Genomic DNA, 26,864 nt, shown 5'->3' on the forward strand with positions numbered 1-26,864 from the left:
GGTACAGACGTTTGCTTATGTAGAAAATGGTGGATTGAACCTGGTTTTATAGCTAGCTAAACCTGTCACTTGTTTAGTCGCATCAAATTCCAGTATACTGACAACGATTGGTGAACAAAAGAAATTAACATATAAGGTAAAAATGTTTAAAATACAGCAGTCAACATTGTTTTTTAATCTTTTATTTAATCACTAAAAAAACCAAGCAAATATATAACAAAGAAGCACAAAATGACATAAAGACATATAAAGGCAATTTACTAGTAAGCTGTCGTAGAAATCAGAAATGGAATTATGTATTACTTCAAGGTTTTATGCTTGAATTCATGAATTGAGACGAACGATTATCACATGACAAGAGGAAGCAAACTCACTACCGTGATACAAAAAAGTATTAATTAATCATTGATTGAGGCTCTGACTGTGAACATATATTGAATTAATACAAGAGGAAGTTTATAGGGTATATGGAAAGCTTGTATATTTAAACTGAATACTTAGGTAAAAAGGACAAGGTTTGCCAATGAGAGTTGAAACCTTAGTTTGAAAAAAAGATTTACTTGTCTTCGCCCCTTCCAAACTTTTCTTTTTAATAATTTTTTATTATGCAGTTAAACACAGATGTCTAATGTACTAGTAGTTCAAACACACTTTATTCAGATCTGATGCCAGTGTAAGGCGGTACTTCTGTCTACAGACAAATCAAGTTATAATAAAAACAAATTGTTTTCCTCTTTAAGACTTTTATAATATTATTATATTAATATTTTTCTCCTAAAATTATAAACTGTTTTTTTTTATGTCACGAATATTCAATGTGATTGGCAGGTAATAACTTATATTCAGGATGAAGTAAACATTTTTTTAATGACTATAGTTCTTATGTTTCCCACTAAATTAAAGTCCAATTATTTTGACCTGGGTATGAACATTTTGCAATCTTAATTTTAAATGTAGGCATTTTGTTAAAATTTATTCGTTAAGATAATTCTAAATTGTATAAACAAATATCATTAATGTAAATATGTAGTGCGGTTAATTTTCTTCCGATGCATTTAACAAAAGAGACAACATGTTTTTTATTCAAATTCACCACAATATTAGTATTTTAAAACAAATTACTATGCAAATTATTTATCATGTTAATAATTGTTTTACCTTTTAAATAATTAGAGTTGATAACAACAAGTGGCATGTTGCACACGTTAAAATGCAGTCGGGCAGATGGATTTGATAACGAATGCATGTTTTAAGCTGGCTTTCAGTGGAATATATACAGAAAAGGAAGATTGATTTAAGAGAAATAACTGTCAAATCCGGTAAGTATAGAGTGGAAGGTGACATTAAAACATACACCTCTCTGTCAATATCTAAATTAAAATTTATTGGTCTGAAATCATGACTTACTTGAATATTAATATTGGTTTTGTCATCTGACTTTTGTCTTACCAAGAGAGGACCACCTATACATGAGTTTATTTCTTCTTGTAGGATTATATCATGCAATTCAGATGGATTAACCTGGACTGTGCATTTATCTGCCTGATTATCATTGTTGGAAATTATTACTGTTTTGCGGGTGGTAAGATTATATAATTGTCATATTATTATCTTTAAATCTTTAACAAGCTTTTAATTAGTTAAGTACTTATACATATTCGGATTTCAAATGTTTGGCTTTGAGCGTTCCTGATGAAGGTAAATCCAGAAAAGCGCTTCGGACGCAATAAATTATTAAACGTGTTGTTTTATATTTTTGGATCTCTTCATTAATCAGTGTTTTTAGAATGAACACTGTCGATTGTTTGTAAATTGCACGGAGTTATCGGAATTGTGAAATATCATAAGTTTATGACATATACAATATAAATGAAGCTGTGTAAATAAAGGACACCGAATTTAAAGCTTATATAACTCAGAAACACAGGGAATATGTAAAACCGCAAATGAAAAAAGGACAATTAAATAAGAGACTATTTGCAAGTGAAACTGTGTCTGGCTAGGTTAATGACTTTGTTGCTGTAATTTTGAATAAAGACAACAATAGTATACCGCTTTCAAAAGTCATAAATCGATTGAGAGAAAACAAATCCGGGTTGCAAACTAAAACCGAAGGAATCAGATAAAATAATTTTAAACAACAGTTCGTTATCTTTTCTTTCTTCGTACATTTTTTTCGTTGTTGTTTTACCTGTATTTTTTTGGCGTAATTATTTCTTCCTCAATTTATATTCATGAATTATTATTTTAAACGTATGGGCAGCACGATAAGACAAGGATGTCCTGTTTATCCTACTTTTTTATTGTTATTTTAAAATGCACAATAAAAGATATTTGGCGTCAAAAAGCTAAACCTAACTTTATATTCAGTGCTGTTTTTGTATCTTACAATGCATCTTGGTTGAATTTAAAACTCTTTTCAATGAATAGATCTACAAAAAGTTAGCATATGAGTTTTGACCACAAAAAACAAATCCGTATACATATTTCTAAACATGTATTTTCTACAATGAGTTTTAAATCAATGAATAGCAATATTTACTGCAATTAATTATTGCCAAAAGTCAAAAATGAAAATTTTTGAAGGCATACATAATTTTTGTAACATTTTTTTTGACTCCTAAATTGAAAACAGTATAGTGAAGAATAAATAATTTGTTCAATCATTAATGAAAGTAAATAGTGAATTACAAATTATCTTTAGCAGCCAGTATGCTTCAATTTTGTCAAAACAAGCTAAGACACATCGATGATTAATTATTCACTTGCAAGTGAATAATTCGACCTCGTTGAATCCGTATTCATGTGACCTTCCAATTAATGTCGTGGCTAGAGATGGATAACGAATACATTATATGTGTTCGGTTATTAAAAAGGAAGAGAATGTCAACATTAAAAGTAAATCAAAGATAAATCATTTAAATGATTGATTCCATCCACAAAAACTCATTCTTATACAGATAAAAACGATGATTAACATATATATTTAACCTATAATATTAAATTAAACTGATCTGGAAAAATCGCTATTATTTATATCTGTATTTATGTTTATATCTCTTATATGACTGTCGGTCTACTTCGGAGGGCCACTCGATAGTTGATTAGATGGCGTCTAGACTAAAATACAACCAAAAATCATGTATTTTTTAGCCTTGCCTTGTAAATTGTTTGTTTCAGATTTTTATAATATGGATTTACGTTTTAGTTTTTTTGTATGTATGAGAATTTGAGTCAAATCGGCGAACATGTATTTGACAGCCAATGCCAATACCTATGAGGTAGAAATTTTAAACCTTAATTGTTTGGAACCATATTTTATCAAGTATGTCCTCCTTATAACAGTGTAATTGTCCCAGCAGATACCATTATCTTCGACAAAGCTTAAAATCAAACAATAACAACACACAAATACAAGACAAACGAAAAAAGTCTACACAGTTGCATCCTGCAAGCATATTTCTTATGATGTTTTTTCTTCACTTGTCATAACTGTGGTTATTTTACGACGTTGGAGTGTTTGGGCACTTTGAAGTTATCATCTATATCTATTTACGCAAGATTGTTGTGCGTCACGAAAAAGGATGAACACGCTTTACGACGTCACAAAAAGGGTTTGGCTGAATATCTTTTTAAAAAGCAGTAGGGAAACACAATAACATCACCGAATCTGGTACCTTCCACCATTTTCTCTGGGTTTTTTTCCATACGTTTTCTTTATAGTTTAACTGTTGTCTCGTGTGGATTATTCTCAGACAAAGCGCGCAGCTATGTTATCATATTTATTTGTAACTCACCATTGTTCTTTTAATCAAAATTTAACTGAAACAGTTGACGCGATTTAATTGTCAAAAGTATTTTATGCTAATTTTGCGGTAATGTCATTATTTTTAATCATACATATGGAGTTGCAAACAATCATCTTTCTTTTTAGAATTACATTTCATGATAGTAAACGTGATTACTTAGACAACATCTCCATAATTTATTTCTGCTGGCTTTATATTTTGGAATAAGCTTAATGTTGCACAATTACATTAATGCTACCAACTTTACTGTACCAAATACGCATTTAGATATTTAATGTCTCCTCTAAAGTCAATTGTTACAATTAATACAAATGCATTTTCACATTCACCACAAAATCAACACCTTTGCCATAGTGTCAGCATACTTCTACTTCGTGACATTCTTAAGGTGATATCAACATACATATTTGACAAGTGTAATTAGAAATATTTTTAAAATGTTAATTTGTATTCTCCTCTTGAGTGACACAAATATAAATAGTCATATAATGTTTTTTTTTGTAATATGTCAAAAGTAATGATTGTTACACTAAACGAATGAACTTTTATTTTACTGTTTTATTAAAGAATAAACATTAGTCAATGGTTGTCCTTTTTTATTATAAATTATAAATAAAGAAGCATGTTATATGTTTCGTCCAAAAATATTACGAATGAAATAAATCCATCCCATGTTAATTTGTATTTACAAGCAAATATGTATGAAGTCAAACCTTAAAACAAACCTGAATATTCAAAACGGATAGTCCCACATCAAAGCGCAAAATCAAAAGATCAAACACATCAAAAGAATAAACAACAGCTGTAATATTCTTGAGTTGGTACATGCATTTTTTATATGGAAAACGATGGATTGAACCTGGTTTTCATAGCCATCTTAACCTCTCAATTATGTGACAGTCGTATAAAATTCCATTATATTGACAACGATGTGTGAACAAAGCAAACAGAGATAATAGGTAAAAATGTATAGAACAGCTAATCGAAGAATTTTAAATATAGACAAATATTCGACGATAGCCCGAACATAGTCAAATGCGCGTAGCGCATGACTTGATTATCACTGGTGTTTGGTCACGAATTCAATATTTCTTTATTTCGGAATTATTTTACTAGTTATTGTTTTTTGATGTAATGAAAAAAAGAATGTACAAATATAAATCCTTTACTATTCATATTTGTTTTGATGCGACGACATAGACATACCTTGATAGCAACTATTGTTGTATGACTTCAGAAGAGTTCAAAAACCGCATGAATTATTTCACATGTCAAATTATCGGTTTTTGTTTCACTAGGAAATAACAGTATTCATTGCAACCAATTTAAAATAATAATAATAATAATTATGATAATAATAATAATAATAATAATAATAATAATAATAATAATAATAATAATAATAATAATAATAATAATAATAATAATAATAATAATAATAATAATAATAGTAATAGTACTTATTAAGAAAAGCTAAGATGTAATACATGAAAACATTGTTTTATATAAAACAAAATACCATGGAACATATTATGTTTATCATGTCAAGGTAAGGGAGTATGTTTTACATGTAAACTATGCACACTTTAAATAAATTACGGAATCTCACCATGAATTACAACAAGAGGCTCTAATAGGTGGCCGATATCCTTATTAATGTACTTTCAAATATTTTTTTAAAAACTGAAGTAATCAGTTTTTGATGAGACTGCTTTTGTGATCTTTTTAGTTTATATGTATTAAAGGATTTTAATTTGTATATGCGAGCCAACAATACAACAAGCGAAACAAGGTTTTCGGATATTACATATTTGGGATTTCATCGTACTCTAGCGAACAAACAACCATCGCACTTTAGCGTGAGACACCGTCGTACTTTAGCGTGGACCATCGCACTTTAGCGTGACCATTGCACTTTAGAGTACCATCGCACTTAAGAGTCTATCGTCCTTTCGTCCTTCCTTGCAATTGAATGAAAATTAACTGAATTATTTCATGTCACGTGATTACGTTTCACCCAGTAGAATTTTATTTAAGAATAACTAAATTTGACTTTAGTTCTAATGAATCGAATTGACATAATCAGTATTTATCAAATTATTCATACTTTTGTTAATCATATGCTGTGGTTAAGAATTTCAAATTTATTCATTAGCATTACTTATTTTGATGTAAGACAATTTCTTATTAGCATGATTCTTTTAATAATTGAATTGAACGAGATACTATCTAGCTTGTACAAGGGAAGGAAGATAAGTTCAAGAAGTGCATTCTATACCTAAATGCTTATTTTCAGGAAATATTTCCTGTCGTTTTATATTTTATGTTGCAATTAATCATTATAGATTATTACATATCAATTAAATATACAATTAGTAGCTAACAAGATATGAATTAGACACATTGTCGGTCAATTGTAATTAATACTTATATGTATTACATAATATTGACAGTGTCTGACCAAATTTATTATGCTATGATTTGTATAAGACAGCGCTGTGTATAAATCTTGAACTGTACTTGATTATAACAATAAGTATGAAAGGAAAGGTCATTATTAATTACTTTACCAAATCGTTACTTTGAAAGTTTTTAGTAAACCAATAAATGCCTTGATTCAAGAAGTTTCATAAACGACCAGATGGTACGATATTTTTCTGTTAATGAAGCATCTAAAATGAACTCCAAACATTCACTAAAATCGTTGATGTCAATAAAGTCATTTCAATTTTGACATATAACAGTTTATCAATCATTATGTAAATAAATTTATCCTGATTACATTACAAAGAAAACGAAACTACGCTGTATTTTTCTGATGATAAACAGTTATATTTCTTTAGAGAAAGCAGGGATCTCAGATATTTAGAGTACAAAAAACAACTTCGTTAGTTTCAACTTACACCTTGAACTATTTTGAACGCATGACGGTTAGTGCATGTTAAGCAATATATACGTCAAATGACTATAGATTTAGGAAGGTGTATATCTATTTCTACATTAACTTCTGATATACAGAGGTCGGTAAGAGCGGGAGGAAAGATACCAGAAGGACATTCTAAGTTTCAAACTGACAATGTCATGGCAAAAATAAAGACAAACAGACAAACAATAGTACACAATACACACCATAGAAATCTGAAGACTAAGCACCAACAACGCCACCCAAACCTAGCGGTGATCGGTTAAAAGTAAAATCATAAAAATACTTAAGTCCGAGTAAAATTTAAAACGGAAAGTTCCTAATCAAAATGCAAAATCAAAAGCTCAAACACTCTAATATTTGTCACTGGAGTTGATGTTATAGTTTTCTTGTTACCTATCACTGTATAAGATATTTCATGATCGCTTCCAATACAATGAATGCCTTCTGGACTGTTGCCTTCATGTTTTGGATCTTAAAACGATCTTAACATTTGTATAAAAAGCATTTTAAATGTATGAAAAGCTTAAAATGTAAAGGGGAAAATCTTGTGATTCGAAATTGACTGTATGTGTGTCCATCATGTGTTTACATAATGATGGTATATATTTTTTTAAAAAGTAAAAAAGAATTAGAAGATGAAGAGCATAAAGTTCCAGAAGCTCCACAGCTGAGGTTATTCTATTCCTCTGGAAGTAAATCCTCAATATTGTGTTCAACTACTGTATTGATGACACTCTCAAAATGAGTAAATAAATGACTGATTGGAATTCTAGAAAAAAAATTAGCAGACTTCCGTTGATAAAATCACCCTTTAGCCTTGTTATACCTCGATCCTTACTTATTAATAACAGTATTTGTTTTCCTCCGTTGACTTTTGACTTTAATTTTTCATCTCTCATTGTAATGTGGGTTTTTTTCTGCGTAATTTTAATGCGTGACATTTTTATATGTAGATACCTTTGAATAGATAATTAGAGGGAAGAGTTATCGGTTTCATAATTTCAAAACTGTTACGTATTATAATTAACAAGGTAACTGATTAAATCCGCATAAACACCAAACAATAAATGTTAAGGTCAATATCTTATGCAAGTTCAAGTAATAAGGAAGAATTGCCAGAAATAAAAAAAATAAGTGGGATGAACGAATTGTCTTATTACCATGAACTTAATATTTATTATGATTTTTTATATATTTAAATACGCTTCGTTCGAACGAACATAAATTACTTTTGTATAATACTATATAACTTATGTATATCAAATAAACTCATCATAGATACCAGGAATATAATTTAATATTTACGCAAGACGCGCGTTTCGTAGTGACGCTCGAATCAAAAATGTTATAAAAAGCAAAATAAAATACAAGTTGAAGAGCATTGAGGATCAAAAATTCCTAAACATTTTGCGAGATACAGCTAAGGTAGTTTCTTACTGAGGTAGAAAAGCCTTAGTTTTTCAAAAACTCTAAATTTTGTTAACAGTTAATTTATAATTATGAACATATCAATGATAACTCAAGTCAACACAGACGTGTTGACTACTGGGCTGGTGATACCCTCGGGGAAATAAATCTCCACCAGCAGTGGCATCGACCCAGTGGTTGCAAAAAGACTCATCAGCAACTGTCCCATCTGTTTCTTACCGTATTCATTTATATAAAAAACTAAAACGCTAGTTTTATATCTATTCGACCACAATGACCATTGTCTTTAATTTAGCATTTCAATATCAAATACTAACATTCTTTATAATTGTAAATCAAAGTCTACAGATATATATAATATGTGAAATAAGTCATCTGTTGAAACACATGATAAAATTGAGAATGGAAATGGGGAATGTGCCAAAGAGACTACAACCCGACCATAGAGCAGACAACAGCAGAAGGTCACCAACAGGTCTTTAATGCAACTAGAAATTCCCGCACCCGGAGGCGTCCTTCAGCTGGCCCCTAAATATGAATCAATATTAATTATTCTGATATCTTTCTTACAGATTCCGGAGAGACAAACAATCAAGTTCAACCTGACAATGTACAAGATGGACACGAACTAAATGCAGACTCAACTGTAGGTGATGTTCCGTCTATCAACCCAACAGTAGCTGCAGAACATGACAACGGATTCGAACTGAATCCATCTCCACAGGATGATTCAGTCGATGTTCCGTCTGTCTCAAATGGAGACAATTCAAATACTGACCAAGTTCAGGCGGACACTGATGCGTTGGATAATGGTAATACAGCCGATGAAAGGGGACATGGTTTCACAGGTGAGGGTTCAAATGACAATAATGCAAATGGAGATATTGAATCAGGTAATACAATAATCAGAAATTCTAACATTCAGGGTGGTAGAACTAATGACAATAACGACCAAACTGGTTCACAAACTGACATCGACAATGTTGATTTATTAACTGGTAGTTCAAATGATGGAATCAACTTCCGGTCAGCAGAACCGATAAAAACAGAGAAATCAAATGACGAAGGTTATGGGCCCAACTCAGATAATGTTAAAGGAGATGTATCAAGAAAGGATGATTTGAAAGTAGCTGATGGTGTCACTTCAAACAGTGCTGTATCTGATAATACCGCGTCTGATTCCTCAGATGAGACAGTGGATGGTACCAATCATAGACAGGATAATTCAAATGGAAATTCAAACAGTAATGACATTGCTGATCATAATGAAAATGATTTCTTTAAAGAGAAGGAAAACCTAGTAAGTGATAGAACACACGAGATAGACTCAATGTCTAACACGTTTGAAAACGCTGTTAGTGATGAAGCGTCTGACAGAATGGGCAAAATAATGGAAACATTTCAGGAAGGTCAAGACAACTACAAAAATCAAGAACATTCAAACCATAAGACTTTCAATTTATATGATTATGACTCGGATCAAAATTTATTTGCTGTTTACGGAAAATTGCATGTTGATAAAAAGAAGAACAAAAATGACAAGCAACTTTCGGAAAATAGTGAAAGTACAGAAGAGCTACAGGATAGTAATACTAATATACATAATTTTGAAGGTGAACATGTTCTAGGAAAGAGCCAGGTCAAGATGTTATTTAATTGGAATAAAAAAAATCTGAGCAAAGGTAAAAATGAAACTGATAACATGTACTGGGCGTATGGGAATATTAACTCTAAAGATGTTGGTGACGATTCACAAACTATAAATCCGCTAAAGACTATTTTAAGACAAGATGACTCAGATTCATCTGATAGTAGTGAAAATAATCGGAGAAAGAAGAACAACTATAGTTCTAATATACATTTAGACAAAAGTAGTGAGGATTCAAGTGACTCCAGTGAAAAATCGAGAAATAAAAAAATACGACGAAGGAAGAAAAGCTGTAAGTTTATTTTCTTCTATATATACAATAAATCTTCATTGTCGGTAATATATAATTTATTTGTACGAACTATAGAAACAGGACGTTCGAAAAGCGCGACTCTCTGATCTTTTCTTGTGTTACCGATACATTTTATATTTTCCGACAATATATATTTATTGTTTTTAACCTGCAATGACATCAGGCAGTTTAAAGTCATATGGAATTCCAGTTTAAAAAAAAAGTTGAATACATTTTATATACTCGAATGGTTAAGTTTAACCATAAAACAAGAGGACGTTAAACAAAATATTTTCTATTATCAAAATCAAAATCTTAAATGTACTGCAATTGAATTATTGTCTTTCAGTACACTTATTCGCAGATATTTCCAGTATGCTGTAGTTTTACTGCAACCTCTCGTTTTCTAAATGAAAAATTTCTGTTAAACGATTTATACAAACACTAACATATATTTGAAACATAATATTCCAGAGACCTAATTGCTGCATCTATCATCTAATTATAATCCAGCTTCGCATTCTAACCATATCTTAACCAGAGTGTCTAAGAGCAAAAAACATTAAGTTTTAAAGATTTTTTTTTTCTGTTCTGTTGTCTTGTGGCAAGCTGGTCCATAGTAAGTCATTTAGAAAAAGTTACTGTACGCTAAATTAGAGACAATAGGGGTTACCAATGTCTGAATCGCATAAAAAAATAAGGAAAAACACAAAAGCTGTGTACGTCGCACGAACTCAAAAAGGAGCGAGTAACATTAGTAGACAGGATACACATCTCCTGCTATGCAATCATCGTTGCCGCCATGCAAACTCACACTCTGTCGATTTTTTAAAACGTTTTTCCACTTTCTGGAAACTGACAAGCACAATACATATTCTTTATATAAAGTGTTAAACGAAACCCTTCACAAAGAAAATCACATAAATGTATGATATCAATCGGCAAAATGCATATTCAGAGCAGTTACATGTTAATGTCATGTTCCCATTTACAGAAACATAACACGATGAGTTAGAAATATTGCGACATGTCATTCTTAGTTCTACCCACTAAATCGGAGCATTTATCCCTGAATGACACATGTCAAGTTAGATACACTCTACTTCATATTCTTAAGTATTTTGTTCGACCTCATTACTGATCGAAACCACGATCTTTTACATTCTAGATATCAGTGGTTAATTGCGTATAGAAATTATGGGTTGTTACATGTGATTATTTATCCGAAGCACGAAACAGGTGTACGTATAAGCGAGTTAAGAGTAGCATGTTCTTAAAAATAAAGTATTTGGCAGTATGATCCTGATTTGTGGTAAAAGTGATACCAGGTGGTCTATAGTCAAAACAAATCACCGATTCGTTAACGCCAGTGCCTGTTCATATGATATGAATATGGAAACTGTTCGTATTGTTGTCTTCGTAATGCCAATAGAATACCTACTGACCAAAAAAAACAGAAACAGCATCGGATAACACCATTTTAAGTATCTGTGATTTTAATATTATACAGTGATGAAATTTCGAAACTTCAGTCCGTTTTCAGATTTGTTTTTCAATTACACATGACTTATCATAATTTCAGCTTGCAAAAAGATAGATGTCATATTTGTGGTTGACTCTTCAGATGATGTTTCAGAAACTGAGTTCAGATATATCAAACAAACTCTTATCAAAATATCAAAAATGCTTCAAAATTATAGACATTCAAGGATGGGGGTTGTTTCATACGGAACAAGAATTTCAGACGTTATACATTTATCAAATAATGCGTCTGTTATGTCAAGATCAATACAAATGTTAAAAGCCTCTGGAGGATCTAATAAACCATATTTAGGTATACTTGCTGGTCGAGCCTCGTTTTCAGATGACATATCAGACAGCACAAAAAAGATTATAGTCTTTATTGCAAGTGGTTTGCAACAATACACAAAGCCAACATCACAACAGGCAAAAATGGCGAGGGAGGAGGGAATAAATGTAATGACAATAGGATTTGGCGAAGGAGCGGTCAGACATGATCTCGAAGAAGTAGCATCAAGACATAGTATGGTTTATATATATGACAGAGCCGCTAAAATTTACGAAAATGCAGATAAACTACCTTTGTATATGTGTAAAGGTAATTATAATTATTGATTGTATTAATATATTTTCACTTATCTTTTTTTCGCATGCAGTTTTAATAATGAATGTACCGATTCGATTTATTAACGGTGAAAAGCATCTCCAAATCAAACGACTCGAATTTTATAAGCCAGATAAAAGTTTTAAATATTTTTAGGTGATTATTAAAAATTAACCCACAAAAACATCAGGAGGTACGATGTTGATCTACTACTGAGGGACAGTAAAAGCAAAATGAGTAGCTAGTTTTAATAAAAGTATTTCTGACAGAAGGACAAATAGAATGTAGTTAAAAAAAATATCGGGTATAACTACTACATTTTAAATTTTGTAAACAAATTTATTAGTTTGACTGCTATAACTCAAGATTGTTTTTCACAAACTGAGAAAAAATTATGTTTACATCTGAGATTTGAGAAAGTCTATAGAAAGTCACCTTCCTGAATCTTTGATGCAATTTGTGTCAAAAAATATTCATAAAATATTAGCATTTTTTTTTTAAAATACAGAGTTATGCAGTTTTATTTTATGGAGGAAGATATATAAAAAAAACATGAATACAGTCCTCTCATTATAAGCCACTAACTGTAATAAAACTTGAACGACTATGCATTTTGAAATCTAGGTATTAAAAATTAAATGAATTATAAATCTTTATAAAACAGAAGATATGGTATGATTGTCACGGAGACAATTATCCACAAAAGACCAAGATGACACAAAAAGGGGTATGTCCAGTAAGGACCGATTTTGGTGGCCACACAGGGCTGTTACTGGACTTACTCCTTTAATTAACAACAATCGGTCACTGTACGGCCTTCGACAATACCGCATAGTCAGTTATAAAAGTCCCCGTTATTACAAACGGAATAAAATTCAACGGGAAAACTAACGGCCTAATTTTTGTACAAAATAATAAACGAAAAACAAATATAGTACACAGCAACACACGATACCACCAAATAACTCTATTTATATAAATTCCAGCAGCAAAACGAAGAACCAGAAATGATGAAAGTAACAGAACGGAAAAGAATAGCAGCTCAGAAGAAAGTGACGAATACAACGGCAGTGGAAGTGAAAGTGACGTAAACTCTAGACATGCTAGCTATCGTAGTATGGACACTAGCACAAGCGAAGAATATTACGACAAAGATGAAGGAAGTGGCTCTGGAAATGATAAAGGCTCTTATAACGAAAGTGACGAATGGTATGAGAGCAGTGGTGACGAAAGTGACATGTTGGAAAAATCAGACGAGAATGACAATTCTGGAAATAGCAGCGATGAGGAAAATTCAAATTCTAGAAACAGGTCTGATAAGAAAAGTGGAAGTGCATCTAGTGATGAAAGCGATAAATCTGAAAACAACCAGGATATCGATGCCTCATCCAGCGATGAAAGCGATAACTCTAATGAAAACAGCGATAATGGAATAAACTCAAGTAGCAGTGATAAAAGCAGTGATAGTGATAATAATAACAGCGATGAGAGTAACGCTGGTTCCTCCGACAGTTCTAATAATAGCAATGATGCAGACACTAGTTCGTCCGACAGTTCTAATAATAGCGATGATAGTGACACTAGTTCTGCAGACAACTCTAATTATAGCAATGATAGTGACACTAGTTCTGCAGACAACTCTAATAATAGCAATGATGGTGATACTAGTTCTTCCGATAGCTCTAATAGTAGCAATGATGGTGACGCTAGTTCTTCCGATAGTAGCAATGAAGGTGACGATAGTTCTTCCGATAGCTCTGATTCGGCAGAAAGATGGACAGCATCAGACTCAGATGAAGCTGAAGCTGATCGATCGCTTTTGCGGAATAAACCTGAAGGTAATAAAGTCATATTTTTTATGATGAACTTCATAATTGGTATTGTTAACTTTTTGGTCCTTAATACTCTTTAACTTCGTTTATTATTTGGCCATTTTAACTATTTTTAAGTCAGGTGTACCTTAAGAGTCTTTTGTAGAAGAAATACGCGTCTGGCGTAAAAAAACTTTATTTGGGTATATATGATGAGTTTACTTAAACAAAGGAAATACCGAACAATTCTAAACTGCATAGTCGATGAACAATAAACGGCATTTTTGATTCCACTCAACTTCTGAAACTCATGCGTGTATTTAGAATTAAGAATTACTGCCACAATGAATAATGCAATTAAAATGTTAAATGAGATGTTTTATTATTTGCAAAACATCTACGGTCGTAATTTGTTGGAATTAGTTCTGAATTTTGAGTAATATATTATGAAGTTTGCATGATTTAATTTTTCCACATGTATATATCGTACAAATGTCAATCTTTTTTTACCTCAGGCATAGATTACCTTAGCTGTATTTGGCAAAACTTTTAGGAATTTTGGTCCTCAATGCTCTTCAACTTTGTACTTTATTTGGCCCTTTTAAACTTTTTTGGATTCGAGCGTCACTTATGAGTCTTTTGTAGTCGAAACGCGCGTCTGGCGAGTACAGTAAAACAAGCTTAAAGCTTATATTGTATCGAGTAATACGAATTAGAAATTGAAATTTGGTATATTGTCTTTGCTTTTTCTATCATAGAGTTGCTTTCTTTTCATTAATGTTAACCCGATATTCTATTCATATCTATATGCTGAAAAACTCACGATCTATTTGTCATACATGTATTCATTTGCATGTGTAACCCGAAAAAAAAAATTTTTTTTAAATGTTTTAGAATTTACATATGATTTATTGGGATCAAACTTACAATCGTCAGGATGTTTTTTTAACATGACAGAACCGACACATGTAATAGTTTTACTATATAAGCATAATGACATGGACATAATGACAGGTACTTGAGGTCCGGATATCCTTTGGGTACCCCTGAGTGGGAGTATTCCGAATAACATGAATAACACACATACAGTTTAATTTTGAGTATATCTTTGTTCAAACTGATATTTTTTTTTTTCTTAGACTATAAGTTTGAGACACTACTTTGAGATATATGCCGGTCGTTTGATGTGTATATTTTAATTAAAACAATATAAATTGCTGTCTGCCAGTAACTTCAACATATATTCCAAGTGAAAACAAATAGACACTTATATATATAAAAAAAAAAATATGACTGATTAAGATGAGTGGTGTCATTCGCGGTTCTCTGACACAGGGGGCACCAAAAGGATGTCCTTTCATCAATTACCTTTGGACATAATTAATTAATTTTGATTCAATACCACGTTCAAAGTGTTGTACAGCACATTTATATAACATGTTTCATATAGAACTACATATTGATCAGAGACTCTCCTTTTTTAATTTCCCTTGGAGTTAAGTATTTTTGTGATTTTACTTTTTATTTTTCTAGGGCCTGTTTATGAAATGTTAATCGTTTGGTTACTTAATTGTACTATATGGTATTTCTTTAACATGTTCTGTCCGACATTTAGTTCATCTTAGTTTCTTTTCTATACATATACAAATTGTTACATATATAATTTATGTCGATGAGAATGGGGGTTCTTTAATTATTTCTTCATTCCTAAATATTCAAACCATTTTCTTTAAAATGTTTTCATTTAACATTTGTTTGCTGCAGATTTATGTCGCAATTCTGTGATGATTCGAGGAGTTGGATACAGAGTACACCCAACACACTGCGATAAGTTTATCCAATGTTATTTTGATGGATTTGGTAATACAAGAGCATCACTAAAGACATGTCCATTCGGAGAGTATTGGGATCAACATAATGTTGCTTGTGTTGATGCGCAAATGGCTAATTGTCCAAATGGTAATACATACGAACAAAGTTTATCCATAGTTTTGAGGGTATCATGGGCGCCTGGTTTATGTTTGTCATTTACAATTACCAATAGCCTTTAAACATTGATTTCGAATCCGGCTCGTGGCAAATGGGTTCGACTCCTATCTTGATGGGTTTTAAATGAAAGTTACCTTAGAACTAACTATTACAAATATAACATAAAAAGTTAATTTAATAAGACTTTCTTTTTTTTAATTGAACGTTAAAAATAGTGAAAATATAGGACTGTATGAATGCAAAAGAAAAAGGTAGACATTACCGATTCAAAGATGTGTGTTGGGGGAGGATTTATGGACCTGGTGTGATTTCATAATTTCTACTGGGATCCAAATGGTCTCTCCCTTAATTAAAAAAATTCTCTCCTTGAAAAAAATGAATGTCTACAAAACTTTAAACTTGCAAAATTTGTCATTTACATTTTAAATCTCGAACAACCTTTCGTAAATGTATTTCTTAGAATGTTATATTCTTTTCCTGTTTTATGTAAATCATTTTGACCTTTTCATTTTTGGGAATCACGCCAAAAGATTATTATAACATCATGAAAACATGATCAAAATCCTATTACACTGTCAAAATATAGGGGTTATGCCCAACCGGAAAGGGATCAATTTAACACTTCAATGTTATATTCACTAGCAATTAACACGATGCTGTTAATTGCTTATTATTGTTTACAATTTATTAACCTTATGTCGTTTTATTTTTGAACTTCCTTTGTGTTAAAGTAATAAATGTACGAATTTCGTAATTGCTATAAAAAAATTATAACAACAATTATAATTTATTTACGTTTTAATAATGACGTAGTTCATGACCGCAATTAAATTGACTAATAAAATATTAGTAATCAAAACTGTTAGAACCACTATATTTTTACATCTCTCTTCTAAAAATAGATTTTATTATCCCTTTACATCATTTAAATCAAACATACATACAAATTATGTTTTACAAATAATTTTATTGACTTTTTGACGATCTGTTATCCAACAAGACAGTATTACTATAAAACATCATAGTATTTGACCAACCATTTCGAAAAACCTATCTTCATTACATTCCTGAAATTCTTGTGCATCTATTTGTTGGAATAGGAGGATATGTTTTACTCATCAGTGAAAAAAGACAAAAAATAAACAACAGAATGAAAAACTTAACTTAAAAAACTGAACAATAACCAGACACAAAACCCCTCCCGTGAAAAAAGGAAATGATATCAGGTGTCCCGGAAGGGTCAGCAGATCCTGCTCCACATAAAACATCCGTCGTGTTGCTAATGAACAGAAAGGTTTATAAAGATTCAAAATAAAAATAATAAACCCCCTGATTTGTATAATATCTCTTCGTTATAGTATGAATTAATAAAATTGAAAATTGAAATGGGGGAGCGTGTCAAAGAAACAAAAATTAAAAATCAAACAAGACTAACAAAGTTCAGAGGCTCCTCACAGGCGCAAAAATGCAGCGGGGTTAGACATGTTTTGTGAGATCTCATTCCTCCCCCTTTACCTCTAGCCAATGTAGAATAAAGAAACACATATCAATACGAACAGTAAAACTCAGTTTCAAAGAAGTCTGATGTCAAAATAGGTAACAAAAGAAACTAAACAAAATGACAATGATACATTAATTTACAAAGGACTACTATCAGTTACTGACATGCCAGCTCCAGATCCCAATTAACCCATTTATGTCAGCTTATAAAATAGATATCGTAAGGAAATAACTAATACTTAAAAGCGGTGTCTGTTTTGCTAAACATTCACTGGTTCAACGCAGTGTAACAAAGAAGACGTCACCAAGAGTTTGATAAAACATGTTTTACGGAAGTGTTAGAAAAGGTTACTAGTGTCTTTGTTCTGCAATCAGGCTTTGTCAGTTTTGTATTATTTTAAATTTTACTTTCTTGTGTACAATTTGGTGTTTAGTATGACGTTAACGATAACTGAACTAGTATAAATATTTGTTTGCGGGCCGGCTGAAGGACGCCTCCGGGTGCGGGAATTTCTCGCTGCATTGGAGACCTGTTGGTGACCTTCTGCTGTTGTTTGTTTTATGGTTGGGTTGTTGTCTCTTTGACACATTCCCCATTTCCATTCTCAATTTTATTTGTACCAAAATAACATGATTGTCCCCCACCAATTGTGTTCTATGGACTATATGGTTTATCGACAAGGATATGTTTTTTTCCTTGTAAAGGAAAAGGCTGTGTGCACGATACTATGAAACATATCAAGCCACTAGCAGAGTAATTCTTTATGAAAAAGGAAACAAAAATATACACAAATCTCTGGATCATTTCTTCAAGTAAAACAAAACATAATTATCCTAAAGACATTCAAAAAATATATATAAGCTACATCAATGGTTTCGATGAAAATTGTCACGTCCGCATTAACATGTGATTCTAAAACTGTAAATATAATTCTGATTTTTTTTTAGATCCATGTAAAGCTTCGGCGCTGTTCACAAGAGCAATTAAAAACAGCTGTCGTTCATACTGGGGCTGTCACAAAGGTCAATCAGTTGTCAAATGTTGTCCAGAGAAAATGTCTTATCAGCCTAGAAAGGGGTGTGTTCCCGATCCTGACTGCAAAAGTGAATGTCCACCAGAAGAGGGACCAGAATATGGTAATTTTGTACATGTGTAAATTGAACCTCATTTGGTTCACGTGAAACTAAACATTTCAGCTGTCAAATATTTAATTCCCTGTGAGCGAGCCTAAGCCCATAAATTTTCTTACAATAACAACTGTCGAAGATACAATCTAACAGGTGATGGAATGCTGAAGGTATTATAAGGCCTATATGGTACAAGAAAAAGAGGACCGACATATACCAAAGGAATATTCAAAAACAAATAAACAATGCCATGGCAAATCATAACCGATAAACACCAAACAAATAAACAATGCCATGGCAAATCATATCCGATAAACACCAAACAAATAAACAATGCCATGGCAAATCATAACCGATAAACACCAAACAAATAAACAATGCCATGGCAAATCATAACCGATAAACACCAAATAAATAAACAAATAAACAACAAAGAAAATAAAAGAGCTGAGCATTGTGTAAAGCGAAAGCATGGATAACCAGGAAAAGATAGTTGTTTATTTATCCATGAAATCAAAAACGAGAATTTGACAAATCAACACTTTAAGTTCAGCACAGCATAGTACATGAAAATCAGGTCCATTTCAGTTGTTCATTCACTTGTTTGACATTGCTAAAAGCAAAGCGATTGATTCTGTTTATAAGAACGTTCATTGTTCTTTCCGATGGAAAAAAATCATTCTTGTTTGTTATACTACTGTTCGAGGAGACATTTGACTCTCCCGCTTTCATATAGTTTACGACCATGGATAAGTCAATGTTTACACAAATATAACATCACTGTTGGCTTATTCGGCACTAACGTTTCCAGATAATTTAAGTCTATTCATTTATTAATAAAATATCTCTATTGAAAGGATTGCATAGATCAATTAATCCCCTTTTCTTTTCTAAATTCAAAGTTAATGTTAAACCAATGCTAAGTATAAGAAATGTTTAGTTTCCTATGACGCGCACAAATACACAGTATAACATAAATATTAGCGATTGCAATGGGTAAAAAATGATTTCCAAACGGACAACTATCCAAAAGATTACAAATGAGGTGGATGAATATATTGAAACCAAAATGAATAATGTATCAATCGTGTTTCCTTTTTTGTAGGGACTTGTGATAAGAAACCGTTGTTTGGAAAGCCATTTCTGTATAAACAATGGATTGAAAGCGGACATTGGGTGGAGATGTTATGTGCCCCTGGAACACTTTTCGATGATAATGATTGTGGATGTACAATGCGATCAACGCATATGACGTCACTTGGAGTCAGAGCCATAGCAAAAGAAAGTATGTTAATCAACTGTTCACAGATATGAAATGTTTGGATGATAAATGAAGTCGTATTCAGTTTTGAGTGTATTTTTTTACGACCGCAAAAATTGAAAAAAATTTGGTCGTATATTGGTATCACATTGGCGTCGTCGTCGTCGTCGTCGTCCTAAGACATTTGGTTTTCGCACTCTAACTTTAGTAAAAGTAAATAGAAATCTATGAAATTTAAACACAAGCTTTATGACCATAAAAGGAAGGTTGGGATTGATTTTGGGTGTTTTGGTCCCATCTGTTTAGGAATTAGGGGCCAAAAAGGGCCCAAAATAAGCATTTTTCTTGGTTTTCGCACAATAACTTTAGAATAAGTAAACCGAAATCTATGAAATTTAACATAAGGACTATGACCACAAAAGGAAGGTTGGGATTGATTTTAGGAGTTTAAGTCCAAACAGTTTAGGAATAAGGGCCAAAAACAGGTCCCAAAATAAGCATTTTTCTTTGTTTTTGCACAATAACTTTAGTATAAGTTAATAGAAATCTATGAAATTTAACACAAGGTTTATGACCACAAAAGGAAGGATTGGATTGATTTTGGGAGTTTTTGTCCCAACGAATTAGGGGCCAAAAGGGGCCAAAATTAACCATGTATTTAGATTTTGGATATTGGAATACCACAAAGGGATGGTAAGAATTGTCTTTGGGAGTTATGGCTCAAACCGTTAAGGAATAAGGTGCAAAAAAGAGGGGAAAGGGTTTCCAGGTTAATGGACAATTACTTAAGTACAAAACATAATTTAACAGCAGTGTAAGGTTGGTAATTGAAACTCATTTTAATAGCTCACCTAAACTGCTCTTAAATTTATGTATATTGGAAATTTGCCAAAAATTTGTTATTAATAAATTCTATTGGAAATTTGCCAAAAACTTTCGTTTAATAAATTCTATTGGAAATTTGCCAAAAACTTTGGTTTAATGAACTTCATTGGAAATTTGCCAATATGAAATGTTGCATTGGAGCTATCTTTCTTTGTCCAGAATAGTAGTCAAATCAACTTAAATCATGACTGTATCACATTTTATTTTTTATGATGTATTTAAATGAGTAGTTATTGTTGAAAACTCCATTAGAAATTTGAATTGAGATCATTTTTGGAATAAGGGAAAGGGGAAGGTGAAAAAAAATTGGTGGGGTTCAATTTTTCTTATTTCAGATTTCAGAAATGAAAAAGAAAATTTCTTCAAATATCAAAGGATTAATATTCAACAGCATAGTGAATTGCTCAAAAGCAAAAAAAACATTTTAAGTTCATTAGACCACATTCATTCTGTGTCAGAAACCTATGCTGTGTCAACTATTTAATCACAATCCAAATTCAGAGCTGTATCCAGTTTGAATGTTGTGTCCATACTAGCCCCAACAGTTCAGGGTTCGACCTCTGCGGTCGTATAAAGCTGTGCCCTGTGGAGCATCTAGTCTATTGACAAATTAGTATAAAACATAAAAATATGAATTTACTTTTTATTTTCAGACAAATTGATTTGGGTTCGGATTAAGTAACTCAGGATATTTTCGGTAGTGTCGGTACCAATTGACAAAATATTGCAGTTGTTTTTCACTTGTTTTGTTGATTGATGGCGTTTGATTTTGTTAGTTCTTCCCCAAGGCATAGATTAGCCATATTTGGCACAACGTTTTGGAATTTTGGGTCCTCAATGCTTTTCAACCTTTTTGTTTGTTTGGCCCACTAACTACTATTATTTTTATCTGAGCAACACTGATGAGACTTATATGTTCAAACGCGCGTTTGGCGTTTCAAATTATAAGCCTGGTACCTTTGAAAACTTTTTATGGTGTTCCCCTTTTGGAATTTGCTTTGGAGTTCGGAATTTTCGTTATACTTCTCTATTTATTTGCGTACATGTATGTCGAGTGCCTTTTTCTCCTATTTTTCACGGTATGTCTAATTATGTTGGGGTTTTTTTTTATTTTACATTACTCTAGAAATATTTATAAACCATTATCAATAATACTTATTTCAAATTATAGGACGAAAAGATATTGTAATAATAGTTATACATATGTATGCTCGCAGCCAAGGTAGAGAAGAAAACACTAACATCTTTCAGCATTTAAACGAAAAAGCCCAAACAAAACATTCAAATCATTCCTTCTGATAACTGGAAATTGATGCGACTGTCGTAAAATTGAGAGGTTTAGAGCTATGAAACCAGGTTCAATCCACCATTTTCTACATTTTAATATGCCTGTATCAAGTCAGGAATATGACAGTTGTTGTCCATTTGTTTAATGTGTTTTATTATTTGATTTTACAATTTGATAAGGGACTTTCCGTTTTGAATTTTCCTCGGAGTTCAGTATTTTTGTGATTTTAATTTTTCCGCATCTGATAATCATGTAGATGTATGTATCTTTTATGGCATATTAAACCATGGGGGAAAGTACAAGTATATAACTTTTTCAAGTGCACCGAATATGTCAGTTCAGATACATGCCTGACAAATTATGCAATTGCTTTACATTTAAAACAATCAGTAATTTGAAGATATGTCATTAAAAGTATTTATAAAGCTGAAATAAATCAGTAATCGGAATAAAGGTACAAAATATTGCTACCCCGTTACTATAAACTGAATCGTACAATTTCAGCCGGACTTAAAACTGACTAAAATATTATGTATAGAAGAGATCAAATCAATGTGTTTGCATTTCAATATCTATCTCTAGAATCTAAATTAAATTTACAAATCTGTATCAAAAAATGTTTTTCAGAGTTTTGAGAAAAAAATCATATAAAATCATAATTTTGAAATATCTTATTTCATAGCATGTAAACCTGAGCTATACCTGCCCTTCTGTCAAGGAGTTAAGGACTGGTCTAATAAAAATACTTTAGTCCAAAATGAAGATGATAGGGTGGTCGTGGTTAATGGTAAAGCTTATTTTGATGGAAAGTCCAGTCTATTTATACCAAGATTTTCTGGTGCTCATTATGGAGAAAGTATATATATAAAAATAAGGTAAGTATTTAAATTCATGGATATATTAAAAGAAGAAATGTTCAATCACAGGAACGTCACACGATAACATTATTTAACTATGTGATACTTTGGAAGTTCCTGAGTAAAAGATGTGTACATGGATTAAGCTTTAATTTTCCTACCCTTTCGTCGTATAGCTCTGCAATTCGCAGTTTTCAGAATTTAAAAAAACTATGGGTAATCTCATTGTTCGCACACCAAAATAAAAATAACATTATGTCAATGGTTGAATTTCTATCGTGTATCACGTTTTAAACCAATCACAATGTTTTGGTGTATGCTTTTGGAAATATTTCCCAAAATGTATTAGATTCTGAAACGGCGAATTGTTTCGGTCCTTATATATCATCGGCTTTCTAGTATTCGTCATTGAGTGATTCTTATGACTGTATATCCAGAAAAGGGCTTTAAACGCATAAAAACTTTAAAATACTGTTCTTTTATTTTTACCATGCTTCCACAGAAGACAGGCCACATCCGCTGTTAACATTCCTATGCATGGATAAACTTAATTTACTTTTATCAAATACATAAATGTGCCTAAAGATTATCAGCACCTAGTACTATGTGTGTAAAACAATAACCATAAATATGAAAAATGTTGTATTAATAAATGATTAAAAGGTTTGCAAAGTACTGACTATTATTTATTTTTTTAAGATATAAACCTGTTTTTTCTGACGATTCTCCTGATAAACAGACGGATGATAAAAATGAGCGCGTCGATGAAACGAGAAGAAAACGATCGATTCTAAGCAGGCAACGGAGAGATTCAAATATAGAAAATGACGGTCAAAATGGCGACACAATAGGATCAACAAATACAGAAACCAATCAAAATGTAGAATCTAACCTGGAACCTACCAATCAAGTTGGAGAATCCATGACAGATACAAAAATACCTAGTCAAAATGACGGTTCCTCGTTTTCGAATGTAGAAATTAACAGTCAAAACATGGAAGAGTCTTCAGTGTCAAACAATCAACATTCCAATGATGATTCTCAGCATTCTTCATCTTTTGGGGATATTTCTAATAAGAAAGTCAATGACAATGCTAAGCCGATTGTTTCTGACGGTGCGATGATACTTGACAGCTCAAATAACGGTAACGACAATAAAGATGAGCAGGATATTTCTTTGTCAGGCACCAATGATATCAATGATGATACAAACAGTATAAATGAGAAAGGCCTAAGTGATGATACCACTATTAATCAAGCTGACGATAACAAGATTTTAACAAGCCAATCATCTGGAGAGGCGGGAAATGTAAAAGATTTGAATTCTAAAAACAAAGACGATGATGGAGACGGAAACGATAATTCTATATCGATGTCAAAATCGTCTGGTGAGATAGAAAAATCTGCCGATAATATCCAAAGTGGGAAAAGTTCGTCCGATTCCGACAGCGGTGAACAGTATTCGTCGTTTTTTGAAACATCACAGTTTGATGATCAACAAAATACTCAGAACGATTACCACTTCGATAACAGTGACAATAACATTCAAAGAACTGTTAAGGAGGAGAATGGTGGAAATAGCAATCAAGATGAATCATACTTTTCGAGCTGGTTCAGTAATGGGAACGGGAACAGTGTTCAAAACGATAACTCAGAGCATGAGGTTTCATCAAATGTTCAAAATGATAAAGATAGTGGAAGTGGTGAATCTTATTTCAAAAACTGGTTTGCAAACTCTGACGAAAAAAGTGAGCGTGTCGATTTTAAACAAGATCAAAATAATGATTTAGCAAGTAGCCAGGAAAGAATCGATCAAAATAACGGCATATCTAATCAAGGGGTTAAACAGGGAAGTCATATAAATGACGGATCGTCAAGTGAAGACAACGAAAAGCAGAATACAAATTTGAAAGAGTTTCAGTCATCTAGTTCTATAAGAGGACGAAAATTTACATTTAGCCACGGGTCAGGAGAAAAAAGAGATTTTTACCGGGATTATAGTAGCGATGATGGTAACAATGAAGGAGATGCTATAGAATCATGGGAGAATTCGAGTGAGGAAAATACAATACGCAGACGAAAGGTTAAGACTAGGAATAGTAGTGATAGTAGCGATGACAGCAGTGGTCAGAAAAGGCGTCGTAAAAATACTCGTGGGAGTAGCAATAGCGATAAAGATACTGACAGTGACGTCAGCAGCGCAATTAGCGAAGGATATGTTGATAGTAATTTTGAATTAAGTTCCGACTTTGGCAATTCAAATCTTGAAGCTGATATTACTGGTGTAGGCGTTAACCATCAAACGGGAGAAATGTATTTTGCAAAGACAAACATTGATGAAAAGCGTGAAAGATTAAAATCTATAAGAAGGATTCGAAGAGAAAGAAATGAAATGTTGCGAGAAATGGAAAATTCTAGATTAGAAATTATAAATAATGTGAATCTTAATGAAAAAAGATTTCAACAGAATCCAAGGTCAGATATGGCGCTGATATCAAACGGAGCATGCAGTAGAAAGTCCAAAAACTGTCTCGAAGATCCATCTCTTTCGATTGGTACAAGCAGAGATGCAACCAGTTTTTTTGTTTATGCTACAGAAAGCAAAAGGACGAACATTAAATTAAGTAAAAGTGATAAGGTGAGTACAAATTGTGCAAAGATAAAAACTCTCTAAAGATGCCTTTCTAATAATAGGGGGTGCAAGGTACGAGTGGTAATAAATAAATCAAAACAGTTGACAGCCAAAACAGAGCATTACATTTTCTTTAAAACTTCCGAAATTTTGTGCAAAAAACAAGCTGAGAAATAGTAACTAGGGAAATAAATCATCAATAAAACAATTCAAAACTATTTATAATGTAGTAGCTAGAGAGAGTTCATAAATATTTTCAAACAATCAAATATAAATGAAGATATAAATAGACATTTTCATTTCTCTATTAAAAGCCAATATGACAAAAATTTCAGTCATCGTATGCAGGACAATTTTAAAAGAGAGTTCACGTTTCCTCAGTAAAAATTGAAAATCATTAATAATTAATAAAGTGATAAAGGTTGCTGACGTGAATACTTTTATCTGACTGTTGGTAAACATAAAACCATGCATCTAACATACTTCACTTTAAAAGAAGATCAAATTGCTGAAAGACCCGACTCAGATTGAAAAACTTTCCCCTTGTATGAAGCATACTATCTTGGTAATAATAAGAATACACCAAATCTGGTTGAATTTGTTCTCGTCATGAACATGCATGAAATATTTTCCACTTCACGTTAAGGTCAAGTAACAGTAAATAGGCTATGTCACAGATTTCATTAAAAAATTACATACAACTCTGGCTCGATGAACTTCAACTGCAAATCGAAAAACTAATGCATTTATTTCATTTATCATTTGAAAAATTACTTGTTGAGTTCTTTCAAAATAGGTTAACATTTCATTTTGTATAGAAACCACCATAAATCGGCGAAAAGCCTTCTAAAATTTGTCTTAAAATCACCAATCTCTGATTCTGACTCCATAGATCTTTCATATATGTTGTTGCTACACAAATTTAATCATTTCACAATTTAGGATGATGATGATTGGAGGACAGTGATATTTACAATAAATGAGGGCGTGTTTCGAGCTTATGACGAAGATTCAACAGACTTTGAACCCGTGTCAGGTAAAAAAAAACTTGCATATCAATGAAATATATGAAAAATTGTATTTTCCTGATTCAATGAATTACTTTTTGTTCGCACTTTATAAGAAGATCTGTAACATAAAGCTGAAGATATTTCAAAGTAAGGTTTTAAACACAGCTAAACGAATCTATAAAAGAGCCATTTTACGTTAATACTATTCGTTGGCATTTGTAGAAATTTGATTTGCCGATTAAAAAAACGCATTGCCCCCACGATAAATCCCATAT

General features: G+C 32.0%; 1 protein-coding gene across 3 annotated transcripts in view; it reads left to right on the forward strand.

Moving 5' to 3' along the window:
- The first annotated feature begins 1,188 nt into the window (after positions 1–1,188).
- Positions 1,189–26,864, forward strand: part of LOC139491843 (protein PIF-like) — a 28,415-nt gene continuing 2,739 nt past the window's right edge. Inside the window, exons 1-11 of one of the 3 annotated variants that reach the window (XM_071279740.1) lie at positions 1,189–1,319; positions 1,492–1,582; positions 8,736–10,103; positions 11,686–12,222; positions 13,215–14,066; positions 15,804–15,998; positions 18,477–18,665; positions 19,762–19,941; positions 22,773–22,965; positions 23,647–25,585; positions 26,522–26,615. In XM_071279740.1, coding sequence (XP_071135841.1) covers positions 1,501–1,582; positions 8,736–10,103; positions 11,686–12,222; positions 13,215–14,066; positions 15,804–15,998; positions 18,477–18,665; positions 19,762–19,941; positions 22,773–22,965; positions 23,647–25,585; positions 26,522–26,615 — 5,629 coding nt within the window. In that variant the 5' untranslated portion in view covers positions 1,189–1,319; positions 1,492–1,500. The remainder of the gene's footprint in view (positions 1,320–1,491; positions 1,583–8,735; positions 10,104–11,685; positions 12,223–13,214; positions 14,067–15,803; positions 15,999–18,476; positions 18,666–19,761; positions 19,942–22,772; positions 22,966–23,646; positions 25,586–26,521; positions 26,616–26,864) is intronic. The other 2 variants (XM_071279741.1, XM_071279742.1) reach the window with 2 other exon arrangements.

This window comes from Mytilus edulis, chromosome 10 (genome assembly GCF_963676685.1).
Source record: "Mytilus edulis chromosome 10, xbMytEdul2.2, whole genome shotgun sequence".
Lineage (NCBI taxonomy): Eukaryota > Metazoa > Mollusca > Bivalvia > Mytilida > Mytilidae > Mytilus > Mytilus edulis.